The following is a 27,728-nucleotide window of genomic DNA, read 5'->3' as shown; positions in this document are numbered from 1 at the left end:
GGACATGAACATGAAGAACAAAACGAAGGCAGACTTCACATGCTGCATTGCAAGCATGATCTCTCAGGGATATTGCTTTGGAATTATTATCAGAGTGGATAAAAATCCATGTTTCACTCCTTTCTTCCTTCCTCTGGCTTTGAACATCTATGCAAATGTGAAATAACACACCCAACTTGAGTTCTGTAGCAGCGCCAGTGAGCTCTTAAAAGCTGGTATTACTACATAATTCTAGACAGCTTGTCAGTATTCATTAGCTCCACCACAAATGTTACTTGTGGGAGGGAGGGCTGTGATTGTTATCCTCAGGCTGCATGCGTGATCTGAACAGCCTCACCTCCCATTGATTTTTCAATCATATCTTTAATCTCAGTGGATTGTACCTGGTGATAATCTTCCATCTTGTGTAATGCCATGAAATTATGAGGATGAGCCAGGGACAGAGATGGGCAGATTCAGCCTTGTGAGAGCTATGCGGTTGTTTTTGTTTTACCAGAACCTAAGATACAATAACCTGAGCCTAGTGCAAAATTCTGCTGAACACCAGAACTGAATGGAGGTCACAGTCCTTCTGAGCAAATCCCTGTTCCTGCACAGCCTAAACTTTCTTCATTTCACTAGTATAATTTAAAGTGTATGCACAGTGGATAGATGTCACTTTGCTGTACTACAATTTGGAGTTAGAGGTCTGTGCTGATTAACTGCACACCACTTGTAGATTTGCCAGTGGATCTAAATCTATCTTCTGATTTGCCCTGAGCTGGGAAATACCTCTGCCTTTTTGCAACAAATGCCATGTGTTAAATGTTGATTTGGCAATTTGTTTTGCTATTATTGCATTCCATGTGTATCTTGCCTTTTTCCTTTTGGGCAGAACCCAAGGTCGCTTCTATTTTATTCTTGCAATAACAACCCTGTGAGTAGATTAGGCTGTGAGTGAGTGAATGGCCTGAAGTCACCCAATGAGTTTTATAGCCCAATGGGGACTAAAAACCAGTCTCCTGGGTCCCCAGTCCAACACACTCACCACTATACCCCACTGGCTCTTTATTTTCCCATGGGAAAGAATCCTTGAAAATGCTAACTCTTGTTCCCCCATTCCCCACTTTAAGATTGTGTTTGGTCACTTAAAAGAATAAAATCATGTAGTCATCTTCTAAATGATTCAGCCATGATTGCTAGTATCTGTATACTCCTGGTGTATACAGGAGTAGTCATGGTGGTTGCAGTGTCCCATCAGGAAATTGGGGATACTGGAACTCCTAATAGCAGAGGCAAGAACCAGTGACAGTACTTGCCTCTGCTATCATTATTCCAGTGATGTACAATCTGGGATTCTTTGTGGCAGTTGTCTTCCATTAAGAGAGGGACAGAGTATGAAGTTTGCAATTCCAGAGCAAGAAGAAATAATATATTCCATGGGGGGGGTGTTTCCTGGTACACAAAGTTCTGTAGAAGAATTAGGCAGGGTGCAAATTGTGTTTAATTTTGTCCCCATGGAAAGAACCTTTAGCCAAAATGTCACTGAGCTTCTACAGTCAAAGATTTCTATACTTACATGCTTGTTCATTTTGTGTCAGTTGGTATTCTTGTACAGTAAGGGAGACTTTGCTAGAATAATCTTACTGTTCTTTTAAGAAATTTATATTTAAGCAAGCATGTTTTGTCTTGGAATTCAGGAGACTGCAGCCATATGTGTCAGCCAAGTCTGCACTATCATTTGGTTCACATTTTAAAAGAGCTTCAGTTTCAGGCATGTAGTTTGGGTGTCTGAAGGCTGCATTCTTATGAATTCTCACTACCAAGTCAATCTGCTGTAACAGCAAGTACCATTGAATATGTCCATGCAGAACTGTGAGCATGAAGGAACCTGGTGCTCTCATAGGCAAGGCTATTAAACGAAGAGGTGGATGGCCTCCAAACACTTATGGCCAATTTTCCCTACCTCACACTCCACCAGTGCTGCCACCCCACCAAAATTCAGCACTAAAATTTGGTACACAACAAAAATGTGTTGGGATCTCCCCTCCCCCCCAGTTGGTGCCATACTGCCACACCGCTGCATTTTGGCTTCAAAGTGTGGGTTTTTTTCTTTAACTTTAATTGAAACATCAAAACATTTGTCCCCTTTTGGTTTCTTTGCCACTGAATTACAGCATAGAATTCTATGCTCCCCACCTGTGTTCTAATCACACTGCAGTTTTCCAGGTGTCCAGAGCTTCTTAAACATAAAAACCTTGGTAGTGATATAACCTTCAAACAGACAAGCAGTCTGGAACTTTCCTGATTCAGACTCTGGGGACATCCTGGGAGGTCCATTCTTTTGATAGTTGTGGGTGATATTCAGTTGTTCTCTGTAGAGGGGCTTTAATAGCAAGGCACATTATGAAATCTAAAGAGAGCATGATTGCAGGCACACATGCTTACCTTATAAAACCTGAAAGCAAGTCAGCACACCTGGACTGCTATCACTTTTCCTAGAGCAAAAATACATCTGGTTTGCATTTGTTCCCAGGGTGTATGAGGAGACATTGAGTGGAATCATTTGTCTATGTTCCAGTGCAACATATCCCTGAATAGCAGCAAACATGCTGATCTTCACAAAACTCCTAAGGACAACTTTTCTGTGGTTTGGTTATAACATCCAAGCATCATCTGAAGGGTTCTATTCCTCTTGGGATTTTTGCAATTTAAGGAAAATTTGCAGAGCTAAAAAAATACTAGTGTGATATACTTAATGGGCAATGTATGCCCAATTCCTTGGCTACAGGGAAGGAAAAGTGTGGTGTAGTGGTTAAGAGCGTGGGACTGGGACTCAGGCGATCCGGGTTCTAGTCCCCGTGCGGCCATGGAGCCAACTGGGTGCCTTTGGGCCAGTCACACACTCTCAGCCCAACCTACCTCACAGGGTTGTTGTGGGGATAAGATGGAGGAGGAGAATGATGTAAGCTGCCTTGAGCCCTTTGTAGGAAAAAGGCAGGATATAAATTGAAAAATAAATAAATATAAATAAAAAGCCGTTTAAGTCTATTTTCTCACTATTAACTCTTTAAAAACACAAAAAGAGACTTCCTGGATTATACCAAACCCCTGTCTAGTCCAGTATCCCCTTTCCCACAGTGGCCAGTGAGATACCAATGCAAAGGCCACAAACAGGGCATGAGGGCAACGGTTTCCTAGAACGCTGTTTCTAATCCCAAGTAGAGTATATGGCCATCATGACTAGTAGCCACTGATAACCTTAACCTCCAAGAATTCGTCAAATCCCCCTTGAAAGCCATCCAAATTGGTGGTGGATATCCCATTCTTTGTGGGAATTACTTCCATAGTTTGGCTATTTGCTATATCAATGAAAATTTCCTCTCCTGGATTTCCCACCATTTAGTTTCATGCAGCAACACCTGGTGCTGATAATATGAGAAAAGGAGAAAAATATTTCTCTGGCCACTTTTACCCCATTGTCCATAATTTTAGGTACTTCTGTCATGCCCCCCTCTCTTTACCTGCCTTTTTTCTAAGATATAAAGCACCGAACTTTGAATCCTTGGGCACTGTTCCATTGTCCCATTGTTTGGTTAACCTTTCCTGCATCTTTTCCAGCTCTACTATATCATTTCTGAGCTGCAGCAACCAGAACTCATTGTATTATGTACACAGTATTGCTGACATCATAGATTTATTTAAAAGCATTGGTTTTATTCTGAATCCCTTTTCTAAGGGTGAAATTCACCTTTTCCACAGCTACTGAACTCTGGGTTGATGTTTTCACTGAGCTACCCACTGTGACCAAGATCACATTCCAATTTTCTGCATCACTCTTGAGTTAGAGCATGTCAAAGACCAGAAGAGGGAACATTTCTGGTTGACACAAGTAGAAAGATGGGCACAGGAGACAAAGGAATGGATGCACCAACTTGTTGAAAAGGATCCCCTCTCTGATCCTTTCAATCCCAAGAAAGTGGTACAAGGATGGCGAAGAATAGTGGGCCCCTCTTTTCTCTCATCTGAGGCTTTGAGGCTCCTCTCCAGGTAAGCCTGAGAGAATGCTCTCTTACTCTGCTTCAAACTCTGTATTGACTTCTGCCTCGGCTGAGCAGAGGAAGAGAGCAATTTTACAACAATTACCACTGCGGCTGTAATAAACACAGCGCAGCTGGTGCAGGAAGACTGACAAAGCCAAACACCAGCATCCTCCAGTGGCAGACACAACCTGCACCCTTCAAGCCAATAATAATAATTTGCCTGCTTCCCAACAATAAACAAACATCTGAAATACTTGTTAGCTTCTGTGCTCATGTTCTTGAATGTTTGCTTTTTACCCAAGTAGTTTACTGCTGCTGGAGGGTATCCAGAAAGCTTTAGTGTTCTAATCATCACTGCAGGTACTTTCTCCCACTGAGTGATGCCTTTTCTTCCAACTGGCAGAAATTTTGAACATCATCTGGGTAAATGGAGGGTAGTGTATTGCATCGTACTAAAGGGAGCACTTGAGAGAGAAACTTACAATGTCAATAACTGCAGGGCATCCACTTCAAAATCAACAGGGGCCCTTTCTTAGGTTTTGGTATAGGTTTTCAAGCGTGTCCGCATCGATGAGCTTCTTACTTTCACCTAATAGAGGTTGACATGACAGGGATAACCCTGAAAGGCCTTCTCCTGTGCCCTGTCCCATATGTCACTGCCTTTTCCGGCGCTTGTTGTGTAGTGTTAAGGGCAGAAGCTGTGATTGTACGTATCTACTGACAGTTCACAGGCGGAAAAGGGTCCTACTGCTGAACATTGGTGAGTGGAAACTCAGTATGGCAGCTCCATAGCCATCCTCCCAGGAAGGGGGCAGTGTGGGGGGGGGGGGGAGAGAGTGAGCAAACACTTGCTTTTCTGTTATTTATACTGAATTAACTAACTAGTTAAAAACTCCATCATACAATCCAGGTCCTTGAAACAGGCAAACCAACCAGCCATAATAAACTCTTAGAGTTTATGAGGCATACATGCAATCCTACAGAGTATGCTTCCTACAGAGTAAGCTCCATTGACCTTCATGTCAATTCCTTCTGGTTGCACTCTGCAACTTTAACATACCATCTTGGAATACAACCTTTAGCTTTTAATTAAAAATGCAAACCATCTTGCAAAGAAGCATTAGCATTTTAACTACTAGCATGAAGATAAAATCCCTTCCCCAAAGAGGAAACTTAGTATCTGGTCTCTGTCTGATTATTTTCTCTGATTTCCTATATGATCATCTGTCACAAAACACCTTGGTTGCTACCTCCTCATTTATTGCCAGAGCAAAGAGAGTTCTTCAGTTCTCCAGTGAATCTAGTTTTCCTGCTCTGAAAAATGCCCTACAGCTTTAGTTTCCTGAACTTCCTTACCTACATCCCTGGATATACCTGCCCAAGTTGCTCAAGGACTTCGCACCATTGTCCGTTGTTGAAGGCCCAGCATCGTATACACTATGTCCATTGGCTGTGCCATATCTCCTCTTCCGCTTACTTAGAACCCAAGGGCATTTGTTCCATGGTTTAAAAATAAACCTGGAAGGGGGCAAGGAGAGGGTGGGGGGGAGAGAGAACACCATAGACTTTTCTTAACATGTTCCCCGCTTACCTGATCAGTGAGAGGTTCCAGAGATAACTGTTACCTGGATTTGGTTTCCCTTATAGAAAAAGTTCACAAAAAGCTTCTCTGTAAACTTTCTTTTAAATATACAAATTAAGCCTGGACAGAGGCATACAGCTGTATTCCAACAGCAAATCTGATACCCCTATGTCAGATCTCTCAGAGAGGATGCCTTTAACCACCCTTTCCAGAGCAAAAACCTTGCTTCCTTCCCCCTTCATCTGATTCTTACTCTCTCACTTCCCTTTCAACTAGTGAGCTTGCCTTCTTCCTGCAACTGGAAGGAAGAACTGAATCACCTCCTTCAAAATGGCTCTCTCTCCATTCCAATCATTTCAAAGTGGTCTTTGTATCACAGAACAAACTCCTATTCATAGCTCCCATTAAGAGTCTGGATGTCCCAGGCTATTGTCCACCCTTTCTTTCGCCCTGGTTCAGCATTGCTCCAAGGCAAAGATGAATATTGATGAGAGTAGCAGTTAGAGTCCTGGACTGGAACTCAGGAGATTCAGGTTTCAGTCCCAACTCAGCCTTGAAACTCACTGGGTGGCTTGGAGCCTGTCCATCATTCTCAGCCCAGCCTACCTCATAGGGTTGTTGTGAGGAGAAATCAGAGGAGGAGGATTATCTAAGCTGCCTTGGGTTCCTTACAAGAGGGCAGAAAATCAGAGTATAAGTGTAATGTGGTGCTGCAGATAGTGGTGGCTGTCCTATTCACAGTCATCTGATACCAAAGCCAGCCAGAGACCAGACAACATGAACAAACAAGGGCTGGTGCTTGATCAGCACCAGCAAACAGAAACAGCATCTGATAAAGAGCTGAAGCAGCCCTGAACAGTATGTAAATACTACTATATTGTTCCCAAATTTTCAACATTACTCCTAGGTAATGAACACCTCATGTACTGAACTGTTAGTCATGACAGGCTGCACTGAATGGGGGTGTTTCTAGTGACATTAATAAACATATAATCAAGAATACACCTCTCAGCGTTGTGACCCAATTTGGCTGAGGTGGCAGCTTTTTCTTCTACGAAGGACGGCCCTCCATTAATCATAGATAAGGACAATTACAGTTCTCTTAGCTCATTCTGAGAAGACAAATAGTGCACAGAAGGAGAACAAGTATTAGTCAGTCCTAGACAGCCCATTCCGCATATTTATTCATGTTTTGCTGGGAAATTTATTTTCCAGTGGCATTTGCCTGTGATTACAGATGGAGGGAAATCTAGTGCATGAGATGGGATGGCGACACAAATCTCATTTCTGTGTCTGTAGATGCTGGCCCAGTTCATAGGCCACATTAAACAATGAGCCCAAAGCACGACGTTGCCATGTCTCCTCCCTCCACACAGCGCCAGGCTCAGCTTGCCGTAGGCCTTGCTTTCAATGTGGGGCAGATTTTGGCACGTTGGACCAAGATTAGGGAGACCCAGGCTTAACTGCCCTATTCACCATGAAGCTCACTGGGTGGCTTTGGGCCAGTCATGTGTTCTTGGTCCAATTTACCTCACAGGGTTGTTGTGAGGATAAAACGGAAAGGAGGAGGAGCTTCATATAAGCTGCCTTCAGATCCTTGCGAGAAAAAAGGCAGATAGAAATGTAAACCTGAGTAAATAAAATGTTGAAGTGTTTTATTTTGTTATGTTCCAACCCTGACAGGGAAGCTACGGAGCACCAGAGAACAGTGCAGCAGGTTGTCATTTTAAAGTGAAAAGCTAATAATTAGAAGTAAGAGCACTCTGCACTCTAGCATTGGTGATCTCAGAAACAACTTCCATTCTTAAAGGAAGCACACAACTGACCTCCTCCAAAAACTTCACAGAAATTTTGCATCCCCCACAAAAGAGTCAGGAAAATGACACTCTCCTTTGCAGGGATCTAAATTGGTGACATAAAACCAGGGTTGGTGTCAAGGGTAGGCATGGCTGAGCATGCTCTGAGGTTCCCCACCCAGACAAGAGCAGGATACAGTAGTAGACAGTGCCCTGCTGATGCCCTGAGGGAGGGTCCTCAAATACCTGGAGCCACCACCTCAGTAAACAGTCAAGCACTGGAGTCTCTCTTTCTCTCTCCCTGCCGCAGTAGCTCCCTGAGTATTCTTCTTCAAATTGGTCCTCAGGCAAAGGTCTAACAACCCATTGGTCTCCTCTGAATCATTAGGGTCTTACAAACTGCAGGGAAGCAGAACTGCAAATCTAATTTGTCCACATTTGAAAATGCGAAGGGTTTTGTTAAACATGATGGTCTCATTAAGAACAGGCTGAACTTGTAACAGAGGAAAAGTGTTAAATATTTCAGTGCATACCAGAGAGGAATGGCTGGAGACAGGAAATTATTATAAACTCTGCTGATTAAAAGAGCTAGATTTCTGTAATGTTATCAGGAATAATTATGCTAATTCTTCTGGTGTCTTAAATGAAGAAAGAAGAGATAGCTGCCTGTTCAGAGGTGTTTCTTATTTAAATAATAATCTCTATTAATTATTAGCTGTGGCTATCACAGATACCTTAAGAAGCATAACCCTACTTAAATGATACAGTAAAATATTCAATCTGTTTTTTTTAAATGCTGTTGCTGAAAGGTATGGTTCACTAGATAAACATGCTCAACAACAGATAATAGATTTGATCACATTACTAACCGGAAAGTGCTAACTTTTGTTACTAAGGTTAATTGGCAAAAGAAAACCTTGTTAGAAATGGTAAGATAGATCCATTTCTCTCTTAGCACCAATTAATAATTGCATACAAATAAAAGATAAGGCAACTATAGTGCTTCATCCTTCAAGCAGAGTCTCAGCAGCGTGGCTGACAGGTCAGAGAATATACCTAGGCATGAGCCTAGAAAGCCAAGATGTGGGTTACAGTAATGATGAACAGAGTGGGTAAGCCATGGCCAGTTGTAATGGAGAACAGAGAGGGTGTGGAATCCCTGGGAATCTGCAGTTGATTCACACTGACAGAAAGCTATGGGGGACTCAGAGTGCACATTATGTTGATTGCTTAGCATGTTGATTTTTTACATGCGGACATGGGAGACCCAAGACATTTTGTTGCCTAAAGAGGAGAACAAGATGGTGGCCTCTTCCCTTCCATGTATGACAATTGACTGGACTGGCTGATGATGGGGCAGCATCCTCCACTGCACTTGAACCAGGAGGATCATTTAGAGAGTGAAAAGTAGGTCATAGGGCACACAGGTGGCTCCTCCCAAGGCCTCCTTGCTGCCTCCACTCAGCTTCGGCCATTGGAGGTGGCTGCTTCACTCTGCCTAACGGAGGGTCTCCCTTGCATGTAGGGTAAAAGTTTCAAGCCCATCTTGGCCTCAGTTAGCAATGACTCTGTGAAGCTTGATTTCTCTCAGATTATCATTTTTCTACTACTGAGTTCATTTAATGCCATCACTGTGTTAGAAACATAGAAACAGAGAGGGTCAGAAGTGAACTGGACTAGCTAGCAGCACAGAATATCCGCTTACCGCTTATTGAACCTAACCCACCCTTGCGCACGGCACACCTACTTGCTAACTACTTTATCTGAAAGGTACAGGGTATACCCCGACCCGCTCAGAGTCACGCAAGCATGACCATGCAAAACCAAAAACAGGATCAAGGTGGTGATAGATTTGCACAAGAAGCACGAGCGCAAGGTCAGGCAGGGAAGATAACATGTCTAAGAGGCCTGCAAGACCTGGATACCAGCACGATTAGGGGTGGTCAGCAGAAACTGTGGCAAGAGACGTGCCGAAGACATACGTTAGTACTTTTCCAGAGATAAAGAAATGCTATAAAAAGGCTTGTAATACCATACATAGGCACCGCACTTTACTAAAGTGTTGGTCCCTGCGCAGGTAAAATAAAGGAGCGTCTCCTCCTCTCCACTCTGGTCTTGTGGTCTGTTTGCCAAGGACTGACAAGGCGTCCTTTGGGATATAACAAGAAGGGGTCTCCCGGGCCATCTAGTCTGACCCCCAGCTCCAGCCAGCTCCCCACCATGTGCATGTCTAGCCTATCCTTGAACAACCTCACCGATGGGGCCTCAACCACCTCCCATGGAAGCCCATTCCATACCCTCAGGGTATTCAGCAGAGCCTGCCTGCCTGCCTGCCTGCCTGCCTGCCTTCCATGAAAAACAGATCATGAATGAACACTTTTGTTTAAACGTCCACATTTTTGTGCATACCTTTTCATATACATCTTTTCAAAGGTCTCCACGTTTGCCTGCAGTATTTCCATTGAATGAAACATTTTTGTGCATGTTTTCCATTTTTCACTAAAGGTGTTTGTTTATTTTGATTTTGTTTTCTTATTTGGTGTTGTCTTTTGCTTTGCTTCTTGGCTTGCATTAGTAAGTTATTTTTGTAAATGACGTTTCAAACTTTAAGAAAACATGTGGATTTCAGCATCTTATTGTGTTCCAGTTCATGTTTAGGAACGGCAAATGTGGTTAAGTTTGCAATGAAAGGTGAACTGGATGAATCGCTCACCCATACTTGGCAAGTTTTATATTTTGAGAGAGGCTTTTCTATAAGGGGGCATTCAGAAAGGAGATACTCCTCACCCGTCATCTAAACCAGAACCTCAGGGATGACCAAACCTTTTACTGGCTAACAGCAAAATTCAGTTTCAGAGACGCTCTACTGTGGGGGAGGGGGGAGAAAAATGAAATAAATACCCCAGAAACCAAAACTATCAGCACATTTTAACTTCAAGTTCTGACTAGCAGCTACTAAGCATTAGGAGAGGGATTTCAGTATGTTTGGATAGGGTGGAGGAAAGCTGTGCAAAAGTCAGGCAGTCCCAATGTGATTGGCTTTTGTGGGAAAAGGGTCCTGGCCATCTAGCCTGTGCAGGGGGCCTGGGATGCAGTGCCTGATGGACTTGATCAGGCTCACAGGCTTTGGGTTCAGCTCCCCTTTGGTAAGCCACCTCATTCTGCTTATCCATATAGACCAGTCGTCAGTCACTGATCGGGCAGTTTATTTATTTATTTATTTATTTAGAGTTTTTGTACGCCGTCCCATTGCTTAACACCTTGGGACGGCTTACATAAATAAACAAACATGGTACAAAAAAAACCAAAAAACAAACTATACAAATTAAAAACCCGATTCATTTCAGCTGCAAATTAAAACCTATAGCTAATATTAAACATTGTTAAAATATTGTTTAAATAAAAAGGTCTTAGCCTGGCGCCGAAAAACAAATAACAATGGCGCCAGGCAGACCTCTCTGGGGAGCACATTCCATAGGTGGGGCGCCACCGCAGAGAAAGCCCTCCTCCGGGTACTTAGCCTCCTGATGTCTTTCAAAGAGGGTTCCCAGAGGAGGGCCTCTGCTGCCAATCTCAGGGGGCAGGAGCGCAAATATGGAAGCAGGTGTTCCTTCAAGTATCCAGGTCCCAAGACATTAAGGGCTTTGTAGGTGATGACCAACACCTTGAATTGAGCCCAGACTTTGATGGGAAGCCAGTGAAGCTAGTAGAGGACTGGGGTTATGTGAGATTAACGCCCAGTCCCCGTCAGCAACCTGGCTGCTCTATTTTGCACCATCTGAAGTATCCGGACTGTCTTCAAGGGCAGCCCCACGTAGAGCGCGTTGCAGAAATCCAACCGGGAAGTAACCAATGCGTGCATCCCTGTCGCTAGGCAATCGTCCTCCAGGTAGGGACGCAGCTGATGGATTAGCTGAAGCTGAAGGAAAGCGCTTAGGCTTACGTTTCAGAAAGCTACTAGGGCCTAACCCAGAAATCATGATTTTTAATTCTGTCTGCAACTGCACTAGCAAGCCAACATTCCTTTTAGTAATTTTTTTATTTGCTCATGATGCTAGCAAAATCTGTCACCTTCTGTTTTTCCCACGACTGATGACATGTGACAGTACACTTTCGTTTTCCCCTTGTGGAAGCTCAAGAGCAATTTCACAAACAGCTTTTGCTTAATGTATTCCATTGCTGGTAAGTCAAAAGAAAAAAAAAAAAGGCTCTTTAATGATAGAGTGAGAGAACAGGGATGGATGTGAATGTCATGCTGTTCTTTTTTTAATATAAGAACGTAAGAAAAATTCACATATTTCTTCATAAACTGGAAGGAAACAATTTGAGACATATATTTTTAAAAAACCAAATATTGGAGATGGAGAAAACTGGCCCATTTGTCTAACCAGGAAGGGTGCTTTGAATGCTCAAAGGTGCAATGCTAGGCATACTTAGACAAAAAATGTCTTGCAGCTGCCATCATTCGCAGCCAGACATGCTAAATTCAGTTGCCACCTCTTTTCTGGAAGGGCTTGTTCTATTCAGCAACTCCATGGCAGACAGGGATGGTACAGAATTAGCAATATATTTCATTTTGTTTGTGTGGGTGTTTGAGAATTTTGTGCTGTTCGTTCTTATAAGAACTTACCAAAATTTGCAAATTCCTTCATAAATGGGATAGGAAGAGCTTGAGGTTAAAAAAAAATCTGAATGTGAGAGGAAAAAAAATAGGCACATTTATCTGTCCCCTAGGAGGCAGTTAGGATTAACACAAGCCATCACCATCAAAACTCAAAGCTGATCATCAGTCGTATGTGGAAAGAAATTATTTCCTATTAATCTTAATGGAAGGTGTTTTTTAAAGTAAATAAAGTATAATATCTGTAGCTTTGGAGGCCAAATTCTTAAAATTTGACACCACGTCCGCGTGGAAGGCACACAGAACTGTCCCTGATATGGAAGGAAATGAAGGAGCCCCTCAGGCTGCTTGGACTAAAACGCTAAACCCGTGTGGCGTCTGTGAGGACCTCCGCTGCTGCTCAGCACGGCTTTCCCTTAAAAGCAAGAAAAGCACATTGAACAAGTGAGGGTGGTGTCAGTTTCTCAGTCCCCCTTTGGAACCTTCTGCTGATCTGTTTGGTGGACAGGAAGAGAAGCTGGGGTTGTTTCCTGGCTCTGCCCAACCGTCTTCCATCTACAGAGTCCTTTCCCTTTTTGCTCATGTACTCTGTACGCCCAACCTTTCGCCTTGCTTTTTCTTTCTACCTATCCCCTCCCTCACTCTAGCTCTCCTTTCCCCATCTCTGGTTTTGCTCCTTCTCTTTCTCACACCCTCACCTTTCACTCTTGCTCGCTCACGCACTCTTTTGCTTTCTCTCTCACATTCATACACTCACACAAAATTTCTTCCACTTCCCAGCCTCTGGCCTTGCTCTATTTCTCTGCTTTCCCCGGCTTTTTCCTATGTCTTCACATATGCTGTAGGTGTGAACCTCTGAGGGCTGAGCCTGGGATCAAGATAGGAAAAACCTTTTCTTTTTGATCTAGGGCATTTTCCTTCCCTTTGGAGCATGAAAAAGGCTTGTGGCCGTGTGTAAGATGAGCAGAGCAATCCTCCACAGGATCACTCAGGAGCAATTACCACTGACTAATTATACAAAGGACAGTAACTTTAAATGGGTATTTTGTGAGGCATCTGTAGATCAAATATGTGGACTGGCTTTAGAAGTCAGTCAGGACTTTCCTCCACTTGTACTCAGTGGCTAGGTTCACATGACATAGCAAAAACAACCCTGCACTGTTTCTATTGTGCTCAATTTTGCCCAGATGTACTGGTCAGATGATCATGTGGTTTCCCAAGCATTATGGTTTCGGTGGTCCCTCCTTCACTCCCTCAGCATTTCCATGCATCCCAGCAGCCCCATGGGTGAAATGCCTGTCCTTTGCCCATTCGTGTCTATGGACCACAGCAGCCTCCTGCTGATCGGCCTGCTCTGGTTCTGAGGCAGCTTCCCCTTCCCTTCCTTCTCCTGAGCATACCTGCATGCCTGCGGTGCTTCCCAGCCACTCCAGTCCCTACCATTTTTTTTATTAAATGAAAAAAAAAGTGTCATGACCCCACCCCCTTCTCCAGCCATGTGCTTTCTCACTGGCTGCCTTTTTCCAAAACTAAGCAAGGAGATGGACACATTACTCTTCCAATGGGAATAAAGCAAGTTTGTGGCTAAGCAGCTGAAAGCAGTAGAGATTGAAGGCTAGAAGCGACCACTTTCATGGCTGCTCTTGCCAGGGGACTTTATGGTATTTCTATACCAAGAATGGTAAAATGGTGATCCCAGTTCTGGAGAAATGGAAAAGAGACAGCGAAGCATGGAAGCCTTAGAACAGACTGTTGATTCTGTCAATGGTTTCAGAAAACTAATCCTATCATACAGGAATGCCAAAACTGGTTCCAGACAACACAACAGACCCACAACAGTACTATTACACCATGACTTCTTGTGCCATGTGAATCCACCCAGTTCTTTGGGTCAATTGCTTGTCTTCTGATTAGCCAGGCTCCCACAGCAACCATTATATGGCTACCTAGCTATCTTCCATGTAAGCCATTTTGTGGTGGAGCCCACAGGAGTTTCTTACTTTCCCAAAAGTACTGTTGTGTCCAGAAAAGAAAAACTGGAGATCAGGCAATGCATTCATACTACCTTTCAGAACAAATTTTACCAGTGGTTTCACATAAGTTTGCATGACTCTTTATGTTTATGTAATATATCTGCCATCCTTTGCATATTTGCCTGGGAGCGAGTCCATTCAACTTCTGAGAAAACAAATTTAGGATTAGCTAATTTGTGAGAAACAGAATACAGAAATGCTTATTTTTAATGGGTTGGATCTGGACTAAATGAGTTGAGCTTTGTTCCAGTTAATATAAACAACACCCAAGTTGAACACAAAAAATCAAGTCAGGATCTGACCTAACGCTTTTAGAAAGACTTTAGCAAAAATTCAGAAAATGCATTTGGAAGAAAAAAATGAGTAATAAAGGTGCTGCTAAAGTATCGAATACAGAAAATAGAAGCTATTTCTAGGTGGGGAATGTATTAAAAGGGGAAGGCATCAGCATTGCAGACAAGCAGTTCAAAGGAGAGCTTACAAGCTCACTATGACCACTCATTCCACATTTCCCTCTAGTAAGCCAGAGGCAAGACAGAGTCAAAAGAAATACATATTTGTACACCACCTTTCCCCAACTGAATGCTCTACAGCAGTGATTCCCAAACGCTTTCATGGAACCTTGGAACTTGGAAGACACTTTTTTCCCCGTGGAACCCTAACTCTATATGGTGTAGTGGTTAAGCGCATGGGACTGGGACTCAGGCGATCCCGGTTCGAGTCCCCACTCGGCCATGGAGCCAACTGGGTGACTTTGGGCCAGTCACAGACTCTCAGCCCAACCAACCTCACAGGGTTGTTGTTGTGGGGATAAGATGGAGGAGGAGAGATGATGTAAGCTGCCTTGAGCCCTTTGTAGGAAAAAGGCAGGATATAAATCGCAATATAAATAAATAAATAAATAAACCTACAACATTCTTCCTTCTTTCATCTGCTCCTATTGCCTGGGTGCTTGGATAACATAAAGGTTTAGAAATAAAGAGAAAACATTTTAAATATGACAAATGAATAAAGCAATTATATGGGAATAACCCAAATGAATTCTTTTGATTATTCCCAACACTACATAATAGAGTCTTAGGAAACAAATGATGTGATGCATTTCCTTGTCATTTCGTGTCCAAGCAGCAAACAACCAAATAGTTGGCCTTGTGCAGTTTCATTTTAAAATCCATTTTAAATTTGATTTTTGAGATTTTTCATGGAACCCCTGCATGGCTTTTTCAGAACCCTAGGGTTCCACCAAACACAGTTTTGGAACTACCGCTGTACAGATGTGTCTGACTGTACCAGCGATCATCCCAAATCAATATAATTTGATTATATTGGGAAAGTGCTGATTGGGAAAGTGGAAATTGTAAGCTGACCCATGTGGTGGACACCTTGTTGGGGAAAGCTGGTATATATCTTAGTTATTGGAAGCTTCACCCCATTGAAGGATGGTGGCTCCAGTATCATCCATGAAGCATTCTATGATGCTGAAACCTACTGCCAAAACATGTTCAGCACCATGGATAGTTCTTTAAGTTGCTTAACCGAGTAGATACACTGTCCAGTGGGCATTGGAAGCATTTGCTTCTGCCGCTTTGCTCTTGCCACACAAAATTTGACAAAGGCTGTGCTGTATTTGAGGTGTGTAGGCTTCTGAAACATGTTGGTGAAGTGCAGCCTTACCCAAACTGGTGCCTTCCAGATTTATGCTATGCCCATGGATCCCTATGAATTATTGTATTTGCAGACCAGCACATCTGGAAGCTGGGGAAGGCTGGTTTAGGGGGTTGACAGAATGTTAAGGAGGTGGAGCCCCATGTAGCACTTTCATGTTTCCTCTTGTGCCATGTCCTTAACTATATCCAAAGGAAAGTGACTTGTATCTTTGACATTTGTTAGTCTTTCTCCATTCACAACAAGGTGTCATAATTTTCCAGATCTCTCTCCTTTCCCCATGCCTTGACCACTTAGACATTTTTCAGTGTTCTACCTAAGATGGGCCAGGCTCTGAGAGGCAAACATCAACAGAGTGCTGTTTGCAATGCAAGAACTACTTGCAAGTCATGTAGAACTACATGTTTGTTGGATGCACACAAACCACATGCAAAATATGCATGCTGGACCAGGGAAGGCATTTAGCAAATGCAGTCAGGAGGGTAGGGTGGGGCAGAATGCCTCCCATTTGTAGAACAGGTGATCAGGTAAAGTCTGAGCATGAACAAAAAAATGGTAATATGCATGACTGAAAGATCTAAAATTCTGAACTGGGAGAAAATAAGTTCTCATACTGATACTAAAAATGTAATTTCTGCAACTGAAAGATTGCATTATTAATTCATTCATATATATTAATTTATATTATATGTTAATAAAATTCTATTATTATGTGAAATATAGAGACAGCACTATAGAAGATATGAATTCATGCTGTTAATCATATTATTCATATGATTATATGTATGCCTTTCATTTCAATGAAAAGTAGAAAAGTAGCCTGGGGACCATTAGAATGACTGGAACCTGTGTCAAAATGAAGAATTTTCACTTCTCACTGACCTTTGCTTTCAAAAAGCAACGCTGCTTCAAGAAGGAGTAATTGGGAACAATGGAGAGAAAGGGCAGTTGAGCCTTGTCTTTCCTGCCTGCTTCCTATTCCAAATCACTCTCTAATGGTTTTCCCCCTCAGTAGGATTCCAAATGTGCATTCTGGCCTTGACATGTATCGGTCTGTGTTGGGAGTGAGAAAGATGGCTATTTGAGTGCTTGTTCTCAAGGACTTCTGACTGGGATTCATCCGAATCAGAATCAGAATGTGAGGCAAAACTGGGGGGAGCCTGGGAATGTGGGCCATGCCAGGACACGGGGATGGGAGGAGGGAAGGCACCTATGTCAAGGCCAGACTCCCCAGGTGGGCAGGCAGTCTCTGGGAATAACCAAGGTATATAGCTGGTGGGAGTATACTCAGAACAGGGAAGTTTCTCAGACACAGACCAGGCAGTCCTGGTTCTTTACCCCATGAGCAGAGGAGGACACCCCAATTAGAGGACAGACGTGCAGTGAGGAGGCATTTCAGAAGGCTCATCCCAAAGGAATAGGGCCCAGGCAGGCTCATAAGGAGAGTTCCTGGAGGCGAAACCTACAGTGGGCTCAACAAACTGTTCTGTGTGTGCTCAGAGTTCTTTCTGGGTGATTTGTGCTTTTGGGTCAGTAAAGAACACTTTGCAAGGAAACAGTCTGTGGCTTTTGAATGGTTGAAGGAGGAACCTCAGCTCCAAATGGCCTGTGTGCCTACCTAGGCAGGTGAACCTCCATGGCACAAGAGGAAACGTAATTCTTTTTAAACTTGTTTTGATTGGATGGTATTTCTGTACTACAGTGAAGATGGCTTTTCATTCTAACAATGGGTGGTTGCATTTGTTTATCTTATTGCATCCCTCTCATCTAGGCATGGTTGATTGCTGAATTCGGTTGGTTTGGCTCACTGGGATGCTGCCTTTCCAGCCTATTTCCCAGAATATGGACCATTGTTTAGAAGAACTGGCATGTGATTTTTGTGGACCTTTTATGACTGACTAAACCTCCTCACCTGCCATACAGTTGTGTATTTTGTTGATGCAGCTCATTTGGAAGTTGAACTTCTGAGCTATTTTTTTGAATACAGACTATTGTCCAGAATGGCATCTGTGAAGTTTGGTCCATCATCACTCTGATGAATCTGGTGGCTTCGGCTCATGAAGAAGCTGGAGTTCTGGGCCATTCTAATCTGCTCCATATGGGTCCAGGGTTTTATGGGTTAATAATAATTTGCTATTGCAAGCATGAAAGCATTGTTCTGGGGTATCTCTAACACATGGGGCATTTCTTTAAATAAAGAGAACCTTCCAGCCCCTTCTGGCTTTTACACCTGAGGAATAGGCCAGAAGGATACTTATTCCTACTGCAAAATAAACCTAGTTTGAAATCAACAAAAAAAATTCCCTAGAAACAGCCAATCAGTGATAGGAGATGGCAAGGCCTGATCAGTGTTTGGACCAGGCCAAGGGTCATCTTAGCAGCTTTCTATTTGGATGATGGCCTACCATCTGCTCACAGAAAATCCACAAGCTTGACCTGAGTGCAGCAGCATCCTCCAGCCTATGTTCCCCAGCAACTGGCGTGCAGAGGTATACCGCCTCTGATACTAGAGGTAGCATATTGCCATCACCAGTATTAGCCATGGACAACCTTATCCCAGAGAAATTGCTGACAAACCTATATAGGGAAAATTGAAGCAGTTCTTAATGCAAAGCCTGAAGTGTTCCTTGCCATTGTAGCACATATAACGATGCCCTAGTCGCAGAGGCCTGTTTTGAGCCACACAGGAGAGAAAGCCACTAAGGATGGGCAGTTTGACTCAGAGGAAGGGTGGAGGACAGGCTAAGCACCATTTCTCTCTCCCTTTGCTTCTACCTGAAGATCTGCCTTTTGCTTTGCTTTGCTAAGGCATTAGAATTCTGCTATAATTATTAGCATGTAGCATTAGACCCAGAGTGGGTGCTGAGGGTGAGGAGAGCTATTCTCAGATACACTCTTGCTGAGGAATGGAAATGGCCCGAATCCACATTTCAAGCATGAAGGGCAGCTGGGTAAATTTTCACAATATGGAAGCCTGTGAGCAGATGAGAACAGCTTCAGGCAGATCAGCTTTCACCCACAAGATTTCAACAGATATTTCTGAAGTGTCTTTCAAAAACTAGCATACTAAGGCTGTTGTTCTCTCAATCAGTTCCCTGTAGCTGGGAGAATTCTTTCATTTTTTGCTCTTGATGTAACATTTCATGCTCAGTACTTCATTAACCAAAATGAGCCACACAATACTTTATTGGAATGGAGACTGAAGAGTTCTATTTCAGATTAAACTGCAACAAGTCCGTGTCATTCTATTGTTTCATTCTCTCATTTAAACCTCAGAATGAAGAAGGTTTCACACAGGAAGGAGTTATGGATAACACAAACATGCAGGCAGACCCTGACAATGAAGCCTACGAAATGCCTCCTGAGGTAAATCTTTCTTTGATGGCTTCTCACAGGTTACATCAGTAATGGGTATGATGGAAATGGGAAATTTAAGAACTGTCTTGTCATTAAGCTTGGCTTGCACTCACTGAAAGAATTCTGTATAGTGCTGAAGCTGAGAAGACCTGAGACAAATTTCACATTCAGGAGAATCTTGAGGAAAGGGAGAAACTTGGAGGAAAGGGGAAAGAGTTTTGAAAAGACCAATAGAATTTACTGGGGATTGTGCCTATATACAGGTTCATGAGTCAACCCATTTCTAACCCACACACCCATTGCTGGAATGGAGTAGAGACTACTGTAAGGTGTTTGCACTAGAGGTCCCAAGAAGATGTACTTCAAGATTTCTAGGAAAAGAGATTTTGTAAGAATCCGTTAAAGTTTAGTTCCCATTTTTAGCCATTCTCCATGCTGCCTGAAGCTGAGTCCAAGTTTGAGCTCCACCTCTCCATTTTATACTACAGTGCCAGTGAACTCAATGTAAGGACTTCAACTTTGACCAGATCCTAGATCATTATCAAAGAAAATGCACATATAGCCTGCTTTTTCCAAGAATTCCATTTCAGAAAAACTGTTTAGTATGTAGATTTTTTTATTTCCTGTGAACACTTTTCCTTTCTGCAAAGGCTCACCCACCATCCATCTTCAGCAAGATCCTACAAAGATCTCCCTGCTCAATTTTTAAAATACAGAATTACAGATTTTAATGCACTGTGAATGTCAGTGCATTGCAATGTTCTCTAAAGAATGAGCACCATTAAAACTGCACATTTACCAAATTTAAAAGCAGTTAGCCTACATTTTTCCTCTGTAAACATTAGTGTGAAGCAAAAGAATACGATATATTACATTTCTCCAGTGTGATCCATAAAAGCAGCGCCCTCTTCGCTCTGCTCCAGCTTCCTGCCTTCAGTTCAGCCTCCTGCTTTAAGTGGAGTATGCCAGCTCCATCTGACCTATATTCTTATGATCCTACCAAAAACAAAAGATATCAGAAGAACCAACTCAGTACAAAACCAGAAGCTAGTGCCAGGGATGAGACAAGACCCTTGGCTTGGCCCAATCTGGTCTTGGCTAGTGGAAGACCAGAGAGAAGTACATAGCTGCCCAGCCATGATCACTGTTGCCCCACTGAGCTATCCTGCTGTTGACCTGGCCAGGGTTGGAGGAGGTTTGGGAGGAAGCAATCTGGTTCATGCCCACCAAAACTATACATGGGTGAGAATTCAGTGTAAGAAAAGCTGTGGGAAACCCAGATTGTTGCTTCAAACACCTTCAGAACCAAAGCCCATGTTGCTAGGGAAGAGGCACTGATTCCTCAGAAGGCCACCATCACCTCACCAAGGTCCTGATGAAAGGGTTCCAGTAAGTTTTCACCATTGCTGTGGTATAGAATATAAGCATCCATCCAGCCATTGTGAAATGGATAAGACAGTCGAGGGTTGCAGGCCTGGCCAAATCCAACAGTCTCTCCTTTCCAATCTATATCCAAAAGGAAATGAAGAACCCAAAGCACTGCAAGGCAAAGCAGGACTGGACTAACTCACAAAAATCAACAAATCCATCAGACTTGCAACCTGGGATGTATGAGGATTCCATTTCATTCCTAACCAGAATTTATGCAGTGTCTGATTCTTATATCAAACATGGACCCAAACACAACCTGTGGTCCGAGTTGCTGTATTTCATATAGGAAGGAAGAAGTGCAAGCGTTATTCTGTTGCAACCCCGATTAGCAGGGGCTTCTCTTGCAGCTGAGAGAGGTCCAAGCCCTCTTCCATTGTTAAAGCAGAACATTCTGTAGGATCCAAGAAAAACAGAAATGTCTCACAATACAAGATCTGGTTAGAAACCTTCCCATTGCAGACTTTCTTCCACAGACCTGAAAACTAGGTTTTTGGGAACTGAGTGTTCTCTAGGTGTTAGCAAATCAGTCTTCACCCCAGTTTGCTAATTGACTATGTGTACAAATCTCCCCTTACCCCTTTGGGAGCGCATTCTGGCTTCTCAACCTCCAACTGAAATCTGAAGCAATAGAAGTTGGACGCAGGTTTACCACTCCAGTGAGACTTATCCCTGGAATGGTTCATATATTTGATCCAAATTCTGATTTCTCCTTCTGCCTCCTCCACTTTCTCTTCTCCCTCCTCCCTTCCTCTTCCTCTATACTGCCATCCTCTGCTTCATCCTCCTCCGTATCTTCTTCCTTTTCCTCACAAATATTGATTATTGTTGTTCTCAACAGGAAGAGTACCAGGATTATGAGCCTGAGGCGTGAATCCTGCCCAACTCCATCTCCTCCTTCCTGTTAACACAGACATCCTGTCCTGTACAAGTGCTGAGTTCCAATGTGCCCAGTCGTAAACTATTTTTATAGTTTTGAAGTCTTCCATCCGCAGTGATTGGAGCATCTCTAACCGTGTCCAGTTCTCGTTTCGGTGACCTGCCTCCTCCCTCCAAAATGGAAGCCTGGGTCTCAGAGCCATTGTTGTTGTGTAGATATTGTGACTTGGGGTTCTAAAAAGTTTGAAAACAATTTTAAAAAACACCTAAGTGTCTGTTCTTTATTTCTAAAGCTTTTTATGTTTTGTTCATAGATTGTCGGTACTTTGGTATTGTTTAAGGATAAGAAAATTTTTTAATGTTTCCTATTATTCCTTTCCTGTCCAATGATGAAATTATTGTGAAAGTTGTTAATATATTTCTATATATACATATATACTTATACATAAAGTGATTAAGCATGAACTATGCACCTATAAATATTAACTGTGGAATTTTGTTTTGTGACACGTTTTACTACCTTGTATCTGTAAATAACGGTGTCCAACTGGAATAAATACAATGTTACCTGTTCAAAAAGGAGTTTCTACATTTTTGTAGAAAGAAATCGTCCCCTTTTTGCTCCTATCAAGGATCAGGATTGTGGTTGCTCCACACACGACATGAGAGCAACCTCACGTTTGTACCCGCAGGAACTGCAGTCGGTACTGCAGTCGGTTCAGCAAATGGAGCTAGAGAGGGAGAATGTTCACCTTGCTTTGGAATATGCTTGGCTGAGAATTGTTTCCCTGTGTTTTGCATGAAACATTTACAAAATGCAGGAGTGTCTTCCAAAATCAATTGTAGCGGAAACTGAAGCTGACAAACTCATCCACCCAGGCCCTGGGGCTTTGAATGCTTAGTTCTTCAAAATGTATCCCTGTGTATTAATCCACATTAGGGCTGAAAGAGGGTCACCAATTTTTTCCTGCAAGGCTTTCAGTCTTATATGGTAGGCAAGTACCTGTGGTCCTCTTCATATTGGAACTAGCTGCATTCAGTTTGGTCAGTGCAGATGGGTGAGAATTTTGTTTCAGTTCTGTTCTGATAAGAATTTACCAGCCTTCGAACATTTTTTTTTTTTCATGTTGGGACACATGGTACTTAAGATTTAAATAAATCAAATGTGGGAGGAAGTAAACCTGAGAGATGTGTCTATCCATACCTTGGGAAAAAAACTCTGGGTGGGAGAATGAGATGACCAGCCTTCCTACCAGTCTTTCCCAATAAACGCAGGGAAACAAAATATGATGCAGGGTATATATTTAGCTTGGGCTACATTCTACTTCTGCAAGAAATCTTCATGATATTAGGTTTCCAAGCTTGCTAATAGCATAGCTTTCCCTAGGCAGAACATATGCAGAAAAATGAGTGTATTTTTCATAGGTATCTATGAAGAATTTGGTATTAATTATTTAAAGTACAGTGCTGGGTTGCCAACATACTGCATTGCTATAAGCCAGTGTCCTTGGAAAATATGAAGTGTATACGTTTACCAGAAACATATGAATCAAGTGTGTTGATTTCTTTAGGTTAATCTTTTTCTTTCTTGCTAGGTAAAGATCAGCCAAATCATTTAATGCTCAAGGCCATTTGCAAGCACATCGTGAATCTGGTTCACGTACCTTTCTGAAAAATCTTTCTGCAGATGGCCCAAAGGCCTGCTGCCCATAGGCTCCCAGGGTTTCCATGGCAACCCTGTGTGTGTGCACACGCATACGTGCACGCACGTGCGTGCATGTGATGCAATGCAGTGCATGAGTAATATGCTGCATTTTAATGAAATTCCTGTAGGGGTGGTGAAGGCTTTTTGCCACATAAATGAAAAGCCAAATTTTTCTTTGTTACCTGAAGAACCATGGAAGAGAAAACAACAGGCTGCAGATATCAAAGTGGAACTTGGACCCAGCAAAAAATGTCCCCAAGCAAAGCTCAGATGAGTAAGATCCAAAGAGCTGCACAGTCTTCAAGCTGCCATGGTTGTTTTTTTGAAAATAATACATTCTGTGTGTTAAGCAAAGCTCCCTAGAGTATAATATAAGCTTGGGCTAGGAGATGAAGCAGAAGTAATGTTTCTCTTCTTCTGCCCTCAGTGGGTATAACAGCATGCTAACTCACACCCAGACATTGGGTGGGTTCACACAACACAGCAAACAACCCTCTGCTGTTTACACAGCACATGGATTTTGTCTAAACCTGCCAGTTAGATGATTGTATGGTTACCCAGGCAGCATGGTTTCCATGCTCCCCTCGCCATCCGCCAGCCCTTGCCTCACTTCCTGGCAGGCCCTGAGAGCAAAATCCCGGTTCCCTCCCTATTCTTACCTATGGAATGCAACAGCCTCTTCCTGATTGGTTTGCTGCAGTCCTTAGGAGGGTTCCCCCTTCCTTTTCCTGAGAGTACATGCATGTCTCCAGAGATTCCCAAATGCTTCACCCCCAGAGATACAGAGTGCTTTGCACATATTGGCTTCACACAAGCTCTTGCAAATGCCCAAGTTGTGGCACAAGCTACAATCAATCCACACATAGTACAGTATGAGCTGGGGAAGGAAATCCAGAGCAAATGCTGTCACAGGCCAACAGGTCATAGGACCATTCAATTTTAAAGTAGGAAGAGCACTTGGAAGCCATCTGATCCAACCTCCCCTTCAGTGCAAGCATCTTGCAACTGCCATATCCCTACCATATGGCCATCCAACCTCCACTTGTTGGTAATAAAAGCCCACCACCTACGGAGGTAATCCGTTACATTGTCAAGCAGCTTTCACCATCAGAAGATTTTCAGTACAAGCTGAACATTTTTCTGGTGCCCATCATACAACAATGGTGCATCCATCAAGTTACTGAGCTCTTCTCAACAAAAGGTAAGATCTTATCTTTCCAGTAAGAGTGCCAAGTTCCATCTTGGATGCCACATTCGGGTGTAGTGATGAAGAATGCGGGACTGAGACTCAGGAGATCTGGATGCTGTTCCCCACTTGGCCCTCAAGTTCACTGGCTGACTTTGCACCAGCTGCTGACTCAGTTTAGCCTTCCTCACAGTGGTGTTGTTGTGAGGATAACATGGAGAAAAGGAGACATTTGTAAGCTACCTTGAGTTCCTTTCAAGAGGCAGAAAGGATGGCAATGACGATGGTTTTCAACAAGCCATGACCCTATCTAGGCTGCACATGATTACAAAGTTCAGGGCACCTTTTGCTTTTTCTTTGAGTCCTGGCACTTCTGCACAAGGAACAACAGAGTCCTTTTTCAACCGCACCCTGTCATGAGCTTAAAAGTGGGCACAGGCCTTTGTGAAGTTTACCTGACATTTAGCAGTATTCAGGGAAGCTCCTCTGATCTAAACGTGCCGAACAGATGGGGAAGCAGTAGGTGGGAGGAACAGATGCAATAGCCAGAAAGCCAGGAAAGTAGGTCAGATGAGAGTGATCATCTCAGCATTCCTTGTATGGGGGAAGCAATCTTCTTCATTTCAATGCAAAACACAATGCCTTCTTAGAGCTAGTGTACTATGAGGGGTTAAACCTGTGCCTGAGTTACACCAGCCCAGTCCGCAGATGGAGGCACACATGGCCAACTGCTCTTGTTCTTCCACTTCCTCAATGACGAAAAGAGTGGGTGTCTGTAAATGCTAAAATTCCAAGACTCTGAAACCTAGACGGCCAAAACATAGTGTACATACGGAGGATATGCTAGGGGTATGCTCCTTGGTGTAATTTAGGTTTCAAAACCCATTTCTTCATTCTAATTAATAAAAAGTGAAATATGTCTCTTATTGGAAGCCTGCAGTACTATCTTCAGTCACTAGATGGCAGCCTTCCCTGACCCGCGCATAGATTTGCAGGTTATACAAATTGAAGTTGGGGAGAGGGGTATGATTTGAGATGACTGTTTCTCCACCTTGCTGTGGGTAAGCTCCCCAAAGGAGAATGGAATGGGCGTACCTTCCCTCATACCCCTATATATAGTTTCCTGTGTATTCAGAAGCTTCAGAATATGTACACTGGAAGCTCTAAGAATACATTGCGGCAGGGCCTGATGCTGAAACCATTACGAAAATATGCTGTACGATTAGAGGGTATGAGTACCCCTGTAATATGCTGTAATTTTTAACACTGCGGAAGACTTATGAATTATACAGATCAGTGCCTGCATACCAGATGCGAGACCCTTCTATTTCATGTTGATGGCTCCCATGGTCCTAAGGAAGGCTTCTCAGAGATTGACTGAGGCATCTATTTTTTGAGATGCTCTTGGTATATTAAAAAATGAAGAAAAGCCAAAACAGAGTTACAAAACTGGTTCTGTTGTAAATGTGCATGTTTAGCCTCAAAGAAGCCCTTTTAGCCTCAAAGAAGCCATGCAACAACTGTAATAAATGTTCCTTTTCTAGCATATTTCTGTGCACATTCACTAATTATTGTAGGAAAAATGTTTTCTTGTAATTTCATTATTTATGTTAAGCACAACGCCTCATGGCAATATGCTCTAAGTGGGGCTCTGTGATCTACGGTAATAGCACAGTGACACAAGTAGGGAAATATGTTCTTTCTTTTTCATTAACAATACTTGCCCCTCACTAAACAACCACTCAAGAGTGAAAATCTGGAAGTTCACTACATCATCTAAAGAATTGTGAAACAATTGAGCCTAAGGAATGATGAGTGCACAAAAAATTTCTTGTCTAGCAAAGTTCATAGACATTTTCATGCTGTTGAATGCAATACACAATAGCTAAATCTCAGTCAGACCCAGACGATATCTATCAATACAGAAGTGTCTATATGACTTACACAGAGTTCTTTGTCAGCCAGACTATGAGATGCAAAATGTTTGCAGGTCACCATGAGGTTCCAAATATCATATGACCCATCTTGCATCTCAAATCAACAACAGAATCCAAACAGTATTTATTTTTATTTTTTTAATGTATTTATTTAAAGCTTGTCTAACCTATCCACCACTGACATCTTGGGGTGACTTACAACAGAAGAATGGTTTATGACATTACTGGAAAACATACAGCCATCCACAGCCAGGCCCCTCCTGTGACTTTGAAGAGGGTTGATGTGCAGAAATCATCAGTGGAATTTTTTCACAGCATGGAGATAAACATGATCTTTGCTAATTGCAACGGATCAAACTTTCACTAAAAGGCCTGGTTCAAATGTCAGCCATCCATAGAGGGAAAGAGCAAAGTATTTCATTAGAATAATCATTGTGGGTAAATAATTGTATTTAAAAACATACAAAAACAAACCTGAACAGGCCTTCATCTTCCTTTTTTTGGAAACATCAACCATGACAACACTGTGCTTGTTACATCCAATTATACCACTGAAAATCTTGCGGGATAACTCAGAACAAGAAAAGAGTATGCCCTCTTCCACAAATAGACTCCCACATTTCCTGATCAGCTGGGCATCCATTTACAACATACCCCTGTGTGTTCATATTTCTTCAAGGAAGAGCTCTCTAGATGCCTGTATGTTTACTGCTATCTCTGCTAAATTCCAAAATTTTATTTGGAAACATGCTCAGAAAGTCGAAACATTAGTTTGAAAATGTTGCATTTCTTCTAACTTAAGAGTGAGCAACACATGGGCATTTGCAGCCACCTTCATCCACCTTTACAGCCCCTAATGCCATCGCCTTCTGAAAAGAATTAAGATGTGGAGGTCTGCTTGAAAACAAGGCAGCAGGGAACATCTGTTTTGTTCAGAAGCAGAATCCTGTTCCTGTAAGCGTCCCAAGTGTGGTTCAACTTCCAGGCAAGACACACACTCCCACATGCCTTGTTCTGGGGCAACATGCCCACGTTTGCTGTTAGCACTGCTGCCCCTGCAATTTCAGCATCAAATCTGGTGGCAATGAGGGGCAGCAGTGCAGTCCTCTGTGGCTGTCGCAGGGGCAATGCAGCCCCCAGCGCAAGAAGCTGCCCACCTCTGTTTTAGCTATTCAGTCCAGATCTGGCTGTCCCAAACCTCATAAGAAGTGAGTTTAACACCAGATCAGAAGACCCAATAAGACAGAGTGGGGAAAGCCCCTTATTATTGTCTGGCCATGGGAATAAGAGGCAGAGTACCCTCAGCTGCCTAATTGTCCCTTCAGCCAAGGCTAAAGAGAACAGCTGGACATGTCGTGAGTGGAGCCGGCTGGAGCCAGGGGTCAGACTAGATGGCCCAGGAGACCCCTTCTGATTCACCCTGTTTCTGTGTTTCTATCTTTATGCCCACAGAGAGAGTGCATCAAAGAGGTTAATAAAAGGGATACAGACCAGCATCCATTTGTGGCAAGGCCTTG

At 42.9% G+C, this 27,728-nt stretch overlaps 1 protein-coding gene across 1 annotated transcript in view; it reads left to right on the top strand.

The window, feature by feature from the left end:
- Positions 1-21,962, top strand: part of SNCA (synuclein alpha) — a 60,923-nt gene extending 38,961 nt beyond the window's left edge. The window contains exons 5-6 of the mRNA XM_044429385.1: positions 18,996-19,085; positions 21,346-21,962. Coding sequence (XP_044285320.1) covers positions 18,996-19,085; positions 21,346-21,378 — 123 coding nt within the window. The 3' untranslated portion in view covers positions 21,379-21,962. The remainder of the gene's footprint in view (positions 1-18,995; positions 19,086-21,345) is intronic.
- The last annotated feature ends 5,766 nt before the right edge of the window (positions 21,963-27,728 follow it).

The sequence above is a fragment of the Varanus komodoensis genome, unplaced genomic scaffold, assembly GCF_004798865.1.
Source record: "Varanus komodoensis strain SLA01 unplaced genomic scaffold, ASM479886v1 scaffold2, whole genome shotgun sequence".
Lineage (NCBI taxonomy): Eukaryota > Metazoa > Chordata > Lepidosauria > Squamata > Varanidae > Varanus > Varanus komodoensis.
This window is presented reverse-complemented; position numbering and strand designations above follow the sequence as displayed.